The following is a 12545-nucleotide window of genomic DNA, read 5'->3' as shown; positions in this document are numbered from 1 at the left end:
CCAAACAGCAGGTCTTGCGGGGGGCGGGGGAGGTATACATGCATATCCCTGGCTCTGCTAACTAAGTGAAGGGACAGAGAGAAAAAAAGCTGAATAAGCACCTCTGTGAATACGCAAAGACTTCTTCAAGAGCAAAGTACACCTGACACTAGGTTAATCCTTGAAGATAATACAGATTTCACTTTAACTCACTGCACAGTCCAAGCGGACTGGAAGTGAGCAATGGGGCATCCAACTTCTCTAACTTGCACTTTAGTGACATTGCTGATTATTTCTGGATTAAACTGCGGATCTGATTTTATTGAGAAAAACAGACAGAAAAGAGAGCTCGGTCAGGAACAGTAAGTATAATTTTTGGTGTGTTACATGCAGTTTCGTTTCGTAAGGCTGGAGCTGAAAACCAGGTGTACATGATAGAATAGATGAAGCAACAGCATGAAGTCTTTGGAAAGTTTGTCACTGTGTATCATGTTCTGCCTTTTGACACCCCAGGCCTCGCATGTCCTCCGAAAGGGGCCATTTAGTCTTCCACACTGGATCGGCCAAAAATATTGAATTCAGAACTGGAACTCAGGGCAGAATAAAAGTGAATGAAGAAGACCTCGCGGAGACCTTTAGCCAGGTAATGCTTTTGGTTTTGTGATTCTCACTTACAAATGCTTCTGAGTTAGTGGGCTCAAAGCTCTTTATAACATATTTGAAGTTACTTTCAGGATCTCCCTCTGGTAGATCCTAGCTTCTCCAAACCCGTCTAAATCAGGATCTTGAAGTAGAATCAGAGAGTTGCTTTCAAATGGAATGGGAATGGGCACACATGGACACACAGCACCATCTGTGTGTATAGAGCAGCCTTCCCTAACCTGGAGCTCTCCAGATGTGTTGGACTCCGACTCTCATTTTCAAGCAGCATGAGATACATCCAACACATCTGGAGAGCACAAGATTGGGAGAGAGTGGTACAAAGTACAAGAGGATGGGTCTCCACCACAAGAAACTTACAGTCTCTCATTTTTGACCCTGGCAAAATATCAAAGAAGGGGATGGAGGGCCTCCAATGCCACCAGAGTCAGGCATTACGCCCAAATACCCAAACAGGGCACAGGAATACACCAAAGAGGCACAGGTTGTCATGCGCTGGTCCTGCCTGAATGGCCTTATGTACGCTAGTTCAGCTTTCCCTGTAGTGACCACTTTTACTCGTGTTCACTTGCACAATTGGGAGCCCTGATAAAGGAGCGCTTCTAGCCATACGGAAGCTTCTGTTCATGTTCAGCAAGCATGAGTTGAGCCCCACCTGCAGACCTCCCCATTCAACATGGGGAGTCAAGGATGCTGGGGCCAGGACTGGGGTGTATATTACCTTGTATACACTTGTGTATATTACCATACGCTTTTCAGGCAAAACACGTGAATAGGGCTAGGTCTTGAGCCTGCACTTGCCTTCCTGCATGGCATCCCTGTCCCCTCCCACTTCTCACAGTACTATGACTAACAAGAAAAATCAAGAAACATAGCACTTTGAAAAGTTGCCATCTCTGGCTGCGATGGTCATCTGAGCATCAAACTGGAACCACGGGGACAGGAGGCTGTGAAGGAGGAAAAGAGGGTGATGATTCCAGATGTTTGCCAACTGCCCTCCTTGGAGTTTGTACAAGATCAGCATGGAGAGCTTCAACCGCCGCACAAAGAGCCAGCCTTGTTCTGCTTCCTGCCTTAGTTTTGTCGAAGGCAATCCATACGCCCCAAGATTTGTGGGGAAGGAAGTTAATGGAGGGAGTCCATTGTTTCTCAAAGCTGGGGGGATTCTACACGCCGTACTGAGGGTGCTTCCATGCGCCCCCAGTGCGGCCCCAAAGCGATCGTGTAACTTGCCTGGAGAAGCGACGAGGAAGAGGCGTCCTTGCCGCCGCCGCTGCCGCCGCTGCCGCCGCCGCCACCCACCTACCTCCTCGCCGGCCGGGACGGAGAGCTCGGCGGAAGAAGGCGGGGTGGAGAGCTTCGCTTTGAGGCCACACTGGGGGCCCCCTGTGTAGAATCCCCCCTGCTTCACTGCAAATGCAAACAGTGGCAGAGGGCTTCAGAGTGAGAGGATTCAAAACTGTTTAAAACACACTTACATCGACATTCGGGATCTATCTCTGCTTCCGGTGTGTCCTGATCTTCTCCCAACCTGTCTAAAGTATTAAAAAGGGTTTGGTGTTGGCTTCACACACACCCCTTGCACTTGATAACTGCATTGTGGATATCTGAGAGTGACTGATTACAGGACCATAAATTGGAGAGTTATTTAAAAATTAAAAGATAAGTAGTTCATTGTATGCACTATCTCATTGAACTTTGTAATAACAACATCATACTGTAGAACAGATGCCAGGTTAGTCTATGGCAGCATAGATCTATGGCAAATAAACTACTGTAGCCCCATACAACCATTCTGTGTGTGCATTTAACACACATTTGTTACTAATTTCATGAATCTTATGGCTCCCCTTGAAGCTGCACCTCTGTTGTGGAGATATTCAATGGTTTACCTCGCACAGTACAATATTTTGTATCGTGGGGTGGGTGGGATGCAATTCTTCTCTGAGATAATGCATATCCTGCAACTGTGAGTGCCCTTTTAGTATTTGTGCAAGTTTCTCAGGTATATGTTGAATATTGAGTGAAACTCAGGCCTTAGCTAGACCTAAGGATTATCCCAGGAAAATGGAGGGATGGTCCCTGCCTGCTCCCAGGATCCCCTGTGAGTCATTTGGATGCACAGGGATGATCCCGGGATATAGGCCTGGTCTAGCCATGGCCTCAGTCACCACGGTCCTTTTGGTAACTTCTGCCTACAACTGTACAAGGTAATTCCGGACTATTCATCCATCCATGTTTGTTCAAAAATATTGATGATCAGCAAACCTACCATTTCATTCTCATTTAATTACCTTCCCTGCTAATATTGTTCACTCACCTGCCCCTTCTTGGGTCAGAGGAAAAGGCAAGCAGGGAGCAATGCTGAGGAGGATGAGCAGTCATAGCGGCAGCGGTGGCAGCAGGAGTTTCTTGGCGGTAGGCCCCTGCAGGAATATGGGCCTTGACAGGTAGGGTGACCATATGGAAAGGAGGACAAGGCTGCTGTAGCTTTAACAGTTGTGTAGAAAAGGGAATTTCACCAGGTGTCATCATTTGTATGCATGCAGCACCTAGAGAAATTCCCTCTTCATCACAACAGTTAAAGCTGCAGGAGCCCCACCCTCTTTTGTAGCGTGACCAGCTCCTGCAGCTTTAACTGTTGTGAAGAAGAGGGACTTTCAACAAATGCTGCATACATACAAATGACACCTCCTGCAATTCCCTTTTCTACGCAATGGTTAAAGCTACAGGAGCCCTGTCTTCCTTTTCATATGGTCACCCTACCCCAAATAAGCAATACCAGCATATTTTACCTTAAAGCTCTTCCTGAGAGTAATTCAACCTTAGGCAAAGCATTTCAACCTTTCAGAATGGGGGGAAATTGCACAAAAATCTGGGAACCCACCAAAGGGCCATCGATTGGGGTGGGGGGAAGGGAAAGGGTTGGGAACCCATGAGGGCTGCATTTGGCCCCAGGCCTGAGGTTCTCCAGCCCTGCTCTAGAGCAAGCCATTTTCTTCTTAACCCCATGCATTCTCTGGTCACAGGGTGCTTGCAGAAACATTGCCCAAAGGAGTAGATGTATTAGTATCTAATTTTTTTTAAACCCCTCAGAGAGCTTTGGCTATGGGGCAGTATATAAATGTAATAAATAATAATAATAATAATAATAATAATAATAATAATAATAATAATAATATGGAAAATCCCTTCTACCGTAAAAAGGCTGTTACAGATGAACTGATTGACATGACATTGGCTTGGAGGCCCTCACAGCATCAATGTCCTGTAATCTTTTTATCTGTTTCTTAAACATCTCCGGAAAAAGGTACTTTTAAGCAGACTAGAATTGTCCTTTTCTTTTAAAAAAAATGTAGATCCGAAAGAATAAAGATGAGATTCAAGAACTCAAAAGAATCACTAGCATCCCTCACAACGTTTCCAGTCAGATCACTCAGCTTCATTCCAAGGTAAGTGTAAAATTCCTGTAATATTATAAACAAATAATTTTCCATCCCTTGCTCATTGAAGAGAATTGCTTGTCTTCTATGATGTGAGAAATAAGTTTGACGTCTTGGTTGAGAGTCCTGAACTTTAAACCCCATGAACAGAAGCCCATGGTATTTATTTTTTAAAAGCACCATATTTATTTGATCTATAAACAGAGGCATATTAATTTAACCAGGTGCTGTCCAAATCTCATTTCTGTGTATTTATCTCCAACTTTTGAGGGTTATATGGGCCTATTACCACAATCGCTCATCAGAGCTTAGTAATTAATGTTTTCTTAAAAAAAAAAAAGCAAGCAAACAAACACTCAAGGTCTTCTAATAAAGAGCTCTCAGAGCTGGCTGGACACAAAAAAATCAGTTTCCATAATCATTATTAACCACACATTCCCTGGCAAATCACAAGTTCTAACTAGATATATCTGGCGGTCAAATATATGCATAATTCTGCTTACATGAAGCCCATTGATTTTAATGGGGAAAAGTTATTAAATATGTGCTTATCTTTCTCCTGCTAGAATCAATGAGGTTTACAAGTGGCTTTATTTGGTCTCAGTTGTGCCTGTTTTCATCAGCAAGGTTAGTCCTGCCAGGCGAAGTGATCTGTTTCAGGCAATACATAAAGATAGAAACCGGTGTCTAAATGGTGCAGTGGTTGCATCTGGGCAGGACTTTGACTTAGAAGTCTAGTGTCCCACGTAGCTGAATGAGCAAGAGGATCCCCAAACAGCGCAGGGCTGGCTTACCACATTTTGAAATAAATGAAGTAATACCAGTGGTAGAGTGGTAAATGCTGAAGTAGGGTGACCATATGAAAAAGAGGACAGGGTTCCTGTATGTTTAACAGTTAATTAGAAAAGGGAATTTCAGCAGGTGTCACTTGTATGCATGCAGCACCTGGTGAAATTCTACTAGAATCACCAGATACCAAAGAGAGCAAGGCTTCTGCAGCTTTAACTGTTGGGATGAAGAGGGAATTTCACCGGGTGCTGCATGCATACAAATGACACCTGCTGAAATTCCCTTTTCTATACAGCTGTTAAAGGTACAGCAGCCCTGTCCTCCTTTCCATATGGTCACCCTAGCTGAAGTGCACTGTTTGGCCTCTTCTTTAGGCAGCAAAATATCTTGGGCCAGTACTGTTCATCTAGGCAAAACAACAACAACAAAAAACTAATGACAGATAATGCAGGAATTAGGGGTGTACAAGGACCCCCCGCTCCGCCCCGCGGGCCAATCCGAAAATTTCGGATCGGCCCGCTCCGCTCCGCCCATACTCTGCTCCTCTTCGCCTCGGATCTCCGGCTCCGAATCGGAGCTCCGCAGTGGAGGGGAGTGGCACCAGGTAAGGCTGGGAGAGGAGGGCGGGGGGGTTACCGGGCCCTGCCGCCGCCCGTGCGGCGACGGCGGCAGAGCCCGATAAGGGACCAAGGGGGAGGGGGACCTTACCTGCCTCTGTCTGCGGTCCGTCGGCTTCTTCAATTGAGCCCGCGGTTCAACCAGGAAGTCTGGGCCGCAAGTGCGGCCTAGACTTCCTGGTTGAACCGCGGGCTCAATTGAAGAAGCTGACAGACCGCGGACGGAGGCAGGTAAGGGAGAGGGGGGGTTTACCGGGCCCAGCGGCAGGGCCTGGTAAACCCCACTTACCTTTCCAGCGGAGCTCCGGATCGAGACGAAGGATCCGCCTTCACCTCGATCCTCTTCGCCATGCTCCGCCGGCCCCCCAATCCTCTTCGCCTCCGCCTTAAGGGGAGGCGAAGCACCCTGCTCCGCTTCTAATTCGCCGGTCCGATTAGAAGCGGAGCACATCCCTAGCAGGAATCCTGTGGTGAGGGAATCAACTTAACTATTGTGCTGAGTTATCGCTGTAAAATGGAGGCTTTCTCGTTTTCCTGGAACCCATTTAAGTGTGCCAGAAGTCTTGCTGCATCCATTACAGTACCTGGAATATAGAATGTTGTATATGCTTATTAATTCCTTTATCAGTGCCTTGTTTAATTTTAAGGTTTCACCTCACTTGGAGCTGGCCCAACCATTAGGTAGAATGAGGCAGCCACCTCAGGAGCATGCTAGGTAGTGAAGTAGGGTGACCATATGAAAAGGAGGACAGGGCTCCTGTATCTTTAACAGTTGCATAGAAAAGGGAATTTCAGTAGGTGTCATTTGTATATATGGATAACCTGGTGAAATTCTCTCTTCATCACAACAGTTAAAGTGCAGGAGCTATACTAGAGTGACCAGATTTAGAAGAGGGCAGGGCACCTGCAGCTTTAACTGTTGTGATGAAGAGGAAATTTCACCAGGTTCTCCATAGGTTCAAATGTCACCTGCTGAAATTCCCTTTTCAATACAACTGTTAAAGATACAGGAGCCCTGTCCTCCTTTTCATATGGTCACCCTAAGTTAAGAGTGAGAGTGAGGTGTGGAAGAACAGGGCTGTTTGTGCCACACGGCCTACCCTGCATCTCCTAAGTGAGCCTATTGTCCTCAGGTGCATTGGAGGACGCGGTCTCATTGCCAGTGTTGAAATAAGTTTCAGTTGCCAGTAATGTGTAACAGGAGTGGACAAATTGTCTTTCATCTCTGTCAGCAAGATGTCTTGGGTTGCCTCTGATCTCGCTACTCAGTCTGTTTGCCTTGCTGTATCTTAATTATTCTTGGATTAATAATTTGCTTTATTTAGAGCTTTCATCCCATTTTTTGTAGGTATCAGTGCTCATGGAAGTTTTGTTTCAACTTTAAGCAATTTTTTATTTGCTTTCTCAGAGCCAATTTAAATTGTATTTTTTTTAAAGAAAATCATTATGTAAATTTAAAGAATCTTCAGAAATATAAAACACAAAAAAGTGTAGTTTATAAAATGTTTAGTTTAATGCTTAACTCCTGATCCTTAGCATAGATGGTGGAACTAGAAATGTAAAATATTAAATCAGGTCACTGGAGCACTCTAGCCTTGTTCTCAAAAGCATTTGACTATCAATAAACTGTCAATGGTCTATTCATTCTTAATATAAGTGGTTCAGCTCTCTGCCTTGGGAAAATATTTCGCAGACTAAGAGCTTATTCAGCAGCAAATTGAAGAGTTTGCTGGTCTGACCAGCTATATTGTATGACTACGTGAAATCTACACCAACAAGACCCGGTCAAGAAAAATCAAGTTTCTTTCACCAGTCACTAATTTAGGACACATGACATAGATAGAACAATGGTGTGTAGTTTTGGGAATCTAGGAATGGGATCATGAAAAAGGCAGCTACTGATGATAATTTCACGTTCCTCTGCACCTTGTCCATTTTGAAACAGGGTTGAAAGTATCCGAAGCAATTTGTGTAAGTCATCTTTTACACCAAATCCTTCTTACCATTCCCCCGAGTTCTTCTGCTCAGTTGCACTAGGGTCACATGACCTTTTGGACGTTATGGAAAGATTGGAGATCAAGAAGCCACTTAAGCTGGGATACTTTGCATTTAAACTGATATGTTCCTGTCAGAGTTTTTAAAAAATTGTTGCTCCTGCAAATGAGTAGGGGTATGATCCGCTCCGATTAGGAGCGTAGAAGCAGTAGCGGATTGGCCAGAGGCGGAGTAGGAGCGGACCGCGGACCCCCTAGAAGCAAGGCGAAGAGAAGCGCCCATTTTTCGGAGCTCCTAGTTCAGGCGGAGCGCTCCGGTCGCCATCTTGAAAACATTTCGCCATAGGATTGCATTGCGGCAAATAATCGTGCATAACTAGGTTGTTTTTGAAGCTATCGTTCTAGAAATTCTTGTGCTCAGAGAGTCGTGGATGGGGGTCATTTTGAGACCACTCTCACCTCTCTGCGTTGTCTGGGTCGCGTGCTATATTTTTGTGAAAATCGGGTCAACCGCGCGGCTCAAACGGCGTTTTCGGCTTTTCGCCCATAGGATTGCATTGAGGGAAAGAATCGGGGATAACTGGGGGGGGGTTTAAGCTATCATTCTGAAAATTCTTGTGCACAGAGAGTCGTGGATGGGGGTCATTTTGAGACCACTCTCACCTCTCTGCGTTGTCTGGGTCGCGTGCTATATTTTTGTGAAAATCGGGTCAACCGCGCGGCTCAAACGGCGTTTTCGGCTTTTCGCCCATAGGATTGCATTGAGGGAAAGAATCGGGGATAACTGGGGGGGGTTTAAGCTATCATTCTGAAAATTCTTGTGCACAGAGAGTCGTGGATGGGGGTCATTTTGAGACCACTCTCAACTTTCTGCATCGTACGGGTCGCGCGCTAGAAGTTTTTAAAAAATCGGCGGGAAAAATACCTTTTTCAAAGGGCTGAGGGGCAGAGTCAGCTCCCGGTCATGATGATCCCAAAGTTGGAGGAGGGCATAGGCAAAACAGGTAACTTGGGATTCTGGGAAACTTCTCTTTCTTCATCTGAACGGGCTTTTCCCCGTGTTTTTTAACACAGTAGCCCCACCAAATGCACAAACACAACCTGAAATCATATACTAAGCCAAGAATAAGAGATAGAAACACAGCACTGCTCCCCACCCTAACCTTGGTGAACAACTGAATAGATGTGGTGCAAGGGGATGAGCTCCCCTAGGGCATCTCATCGTGGACGTGCCCCCACTCTCTCCTGCACTGGAAGGCCATTAGAGCCTTCCAAAGAGAGTAAAACGGTGGAGCAATGCCTATCATGAGTTGAAGTGAATGGTCACTTTTCAGTGGTGGAGCAATGCCTGTTATGAGTTGAAGTGAGCATTTTACTTCTTCTCAGAGCTGTTGGTGGCTGTCTTGAACTGGCAGCTACTTCCCCCTCCCCCGGGCACGTCCCCCTATTGCTGGTAAAAGACAGATATAGCCTTTTTAAAAAAATTCTTCTTGCTGTTTATTGAGCAACACTGCTGCTTTTAATTCCACCCCTCCTTTGTTTATTTATTGATTTATTCCATTTTATATGCATTACTGGCTTATCCTTGGCTCACTTCCTTATGCCCCCAGAAATGCCAGCTGCATGCCTGCCTGCCTTCCCTCCCTCCTCCCCTGCCCACCTCGCAGGGATGTTGTGTGTGGGGTGCCCGATTTTCAAAAATTCGCCAAAAATCAGGGGATGATGGGATTGCTTTGAAACTTGGCGTGCATGTGTATATCCCCATGAGGTGTCATGGTGCCAAACATGAGGTTTCTAACTTGAACAGAAAAAAAGTTGTATAATTTTTTAGCTTTCAATGCAAGCCTATGGGGGGGGGAAACGGAGCTCCGGATCCGGATCCGGAGCTCCGGGCGGAGCGGAGCGGAAGTGGGCGGAGCGGGGGCGGGGCGGAGCGGCCCGATCCGGAAAATGGCGGATCTGCAAGTGAAGCGGAGCGGGGGGTCCGTGCACACCCCTACAAATGAGTACTTAAGAGGGAGGAATATTAACTGCAGCATTAGCTTAAAGCACAAGCCAAGGGTTGTATCTCTACGCCAAGGATGCTGCATTGGGGAACTGATGGTACAAACCCATATGATAGAAGATGGGAACCTTCTTTTCTTTTTTCTTTTTGCCCAAAGGGTGCATTGGCACCCCAGAAGAATGTTGGGGTCCACATATCAAGAGTGGGCGGGGCCACAACCCAAACCAGAGCCATTCCTTCTCTCCCTCCCTCTCTCCCTCTCCCTCTCCCCCCCCACCCCCTGTGTAGACCCACATTCATACACAGATACTGTATACCATTCAAACCCATGCCTCTCTCTGGATTTCCCATTCCTCTGTGAAGAGAGAAAACGGAATTATCTAACTATAAGAAAAAAGGCAGGGTCTCTTCCTCCTCAGTGAGATTGCTCTCCATCATCTTTGCACTGAGTGAGGGACTGCCCATTTCTCCAAGCACTTTGGAAGAGAAAGGAGCAGAGGTGCAGAAAGGTCTTGAAGTTCACTGATGGCACTTTGAAGTGCCGACCGGGCTGGCCTTTAGGGCTGGCAAGCTGGATGGTCACCTGGGATGCTAAGCTGAAGGGAGCACCAAGCTGAGCTGAAGGAAGTGCTGAAGAGGAGGCCAACATCACACCTGCACCATAAACCCTCTGGGTGGCCTACAAAGGTGACCATGGGGGGCCAAAGGCATTCTTCGCCTATTTACCTTACTATTTACCTTAAGGCCACCCCTGGGTTCAGACAGACCTAACTGTAGAGGAAGACACCCAGTTTCCTGATATCTGGATATGTTTTGAGTGTTTTGAAAGTGATTTATTATTTCTGCCTTGCAAGTTGACCTAAAAATCTTTTAAATAAAATAAAACATTTATTTATTTACTTTATCCATATCCTGCCTTTCTCCAAAAAAATGGCACTCAAGGTGGTGGAAAATAACATCCAGATTACAAACAAAATCTTAATTAAAGCATAATATAAAAACATATACATTTAAAATACAACTAAAAGCAAAACAGTAAAAGAAATAAATGGTACCAAGCAATTAAACACCCCTTCAACAATAGACTAGCTTATGTTCCAAAGGTCTGACTGAATAAAAGCATCTTTGCCTGCTGGCGGAAGGTCAATAGTAACAGAACCAACCTAGGCTGCCTGAGCAGGGGCTTCCAGTGCCTGGGAGTGGCCATCGAGAAGGCCCTGCCTTGTATCTCAACCAAATGTGCCTCTGATGGTAGTGGTATCAAGGCAAGGGCCTTCCATGAAGATTCTAAAACTCGGGCAGGTTCATATGAGAGAAGGTGGTCTTTCGTAAACTAACCATCATAGGTTGGAGAAGGTGTGGCAGGTTTGTGGTGTGAAAAGCAGCAATTTCGAAAAGAAAGAAACAAAATACAGAGATCTTTGATGGCCTCTTAAGGTGCAGGACGTCTTTAGGGATCTGATGTGGGTTGGTAAAACTGCCGCCTTGTAGGGATATGTGCTGTTTTGCTGCCACCTGCTCTGCTTGTGTATTTGTATCTAAGACAAATATTACAAAGATGTCATAAATCTCCAGTGCGCTCTCATCAAAAGGAAACATACTTGCAGTTGTCTTCCTCCAGGAATTTCTCACCACTCATGGCAGTGAGGAACACTCAAGGATACTGAAAATATTTTCGGTTTGACAATCCATTCTTCCTTCTTAGTCTGTGCAATGTGCTTAAAGAAACATGATGCATACCTAGCATTCTTATTCTTAAAGGTTGGTTTTTACATTTCTGTTGCAGATTGTGAATATTGAAGGCAGACTTCAAAACCTTGAACAGGTGAGTAATTTTATGGAACAAAGCAAAATGTTATGCATTTAAAACCACACAGATCTAAATAGCACAGCAAGACAAAATGCATTTGGTCCTGGGGTATAGAAGAAGAAGAAGAAGAAGAAGAAGAAGAAGAAGAAGAAGAAGAAGAAGAAGAAGAAGAAGAAGAAGAAGAAGAAGAAGAAGAAGAAGAAGAAGACAGACAGACAGAAGACTGTGCATATAAAATTACATATTTATTCATTTTGGGAAATATGGTTTATATTGATAGAGCAATAGGAGAACTTTAATCATACATGCCTAGGTTTATTCCCGGAGTTGCTGTTACCTGGCACCCAAATAGATTCAAACCTTTTACATAACTTTGTAGGTTATTTAAAAGGCTGGTGCCAATGCTAACTGAATGGGTCTATTTCTGCCCTTGTTTTCTTTCAGACATTTTTGAGAAAAGCCTGTAACAGCAACCCCTGCCAGAATTCCGGAACCTGCATCAATTTGCTAGATGCTTTCTTTTGTCTGTGTCCCAACAACTGGCAGGTAAGGAAGTCATTTCACACCTTTCAAAGTGAACAATATGTAAGGGGCCATCACCACTGGCACCACCTTTGTCTGGAAAGGAGCAGATCCTGGCACCAGGGCTTATACCAGTGGAATCAACGTAACTTTCAAAATAACCATTTTAAAGTTCATCTATGTATGCAGCAGAATAATGTGGTGTGAGAGATATGCTCCATCAGGGTGGCCCTATCATTAGGCACGTCAAGGCTACAGCCTTAAATGGTCAATGTTGGACAGGGGACAGACAATGACAGTGAGGTATTGGAAGGCAGAGCTATGTGACTACACGGCCTGCCTTGTGCTCCTTAGCTACCGTCTGCCCTCATGTGTATTGGAAGACACTGTCCCATCATCCGCGTCAAAGTCCAGTCAGCTTTTGTACATGGAAAGGGGCGCCATCTTGTCCATCATCTCAGGCAGCTAAATATCTTGGCTTGGCCATCTGCACCATGTCTTTTCAATGGTACTATTAATAGTGTAGGGGGTCAGAAGTTTGCAAACTAACAAATTACCATGTTAAGGAGAAGGGATAGGCTGACAGTCTCTCTCATGTGCTACATTCCTGTGGATGGGGGGGATTTTTTTTCATGGAAAATTTCATGGTAATTGCAGCTGTAATTTGTGTGATTTGCGCAAATTGTAGCCGTTATGTAAATTATGCAAATGGAATAAATTGCAGGC

The 12545-nt window shown here is 45.2% G+C and overlaps 1 protein-coding gene across 1 annotated transcript in view; it reads left to right on the top strand.

Annotated features, from left to right (window-relative positions):
• The first annotated feature begins 222 nt into the window (after positions 1-222).
• The window catches only part of CUBN (cubilin), a 222405-nt gene continuing 210082 nt past the window's right edge, over positions 223-12545 (top strand). Inside the window, exons 1-5 of the mRNA XM_063147614.1 lie at positions 223-341; positions 493-622; positions 3999-4091; positions 11274-11312; positions 11742-11843. Coding sequence (XP_063003684.1) covers positions 223-341; positions 493-622; positions 3999-4091; positions 11274-11312; positions 11742-11843 — 483 coding nt within the window. The remainder of the gene's footprint in view (positions 342-492; positions 623-3998; positions 4092-11273; positions 11313-11741; positions 11844-12545) is intronic.

This window comes from Elgaria multicarinata, chromosome 1, assembly GCF_023053635.1.
Source record: "Elgaria multicarinata webbii isolate HBS135686 ecotype San Diego chromosome 1, rElgMul1.1.pri, whole genome shotgun sequence".
Lineage (NCBI taxonomy): Eukaryota > Metazoa > Chordata > Lepidosauria > Squamata > Anguidae > Elgaria > Elgaria multicarinata.
This window is presented reverse-complemented; position numbering and strand designations above follow the sequence as displayed.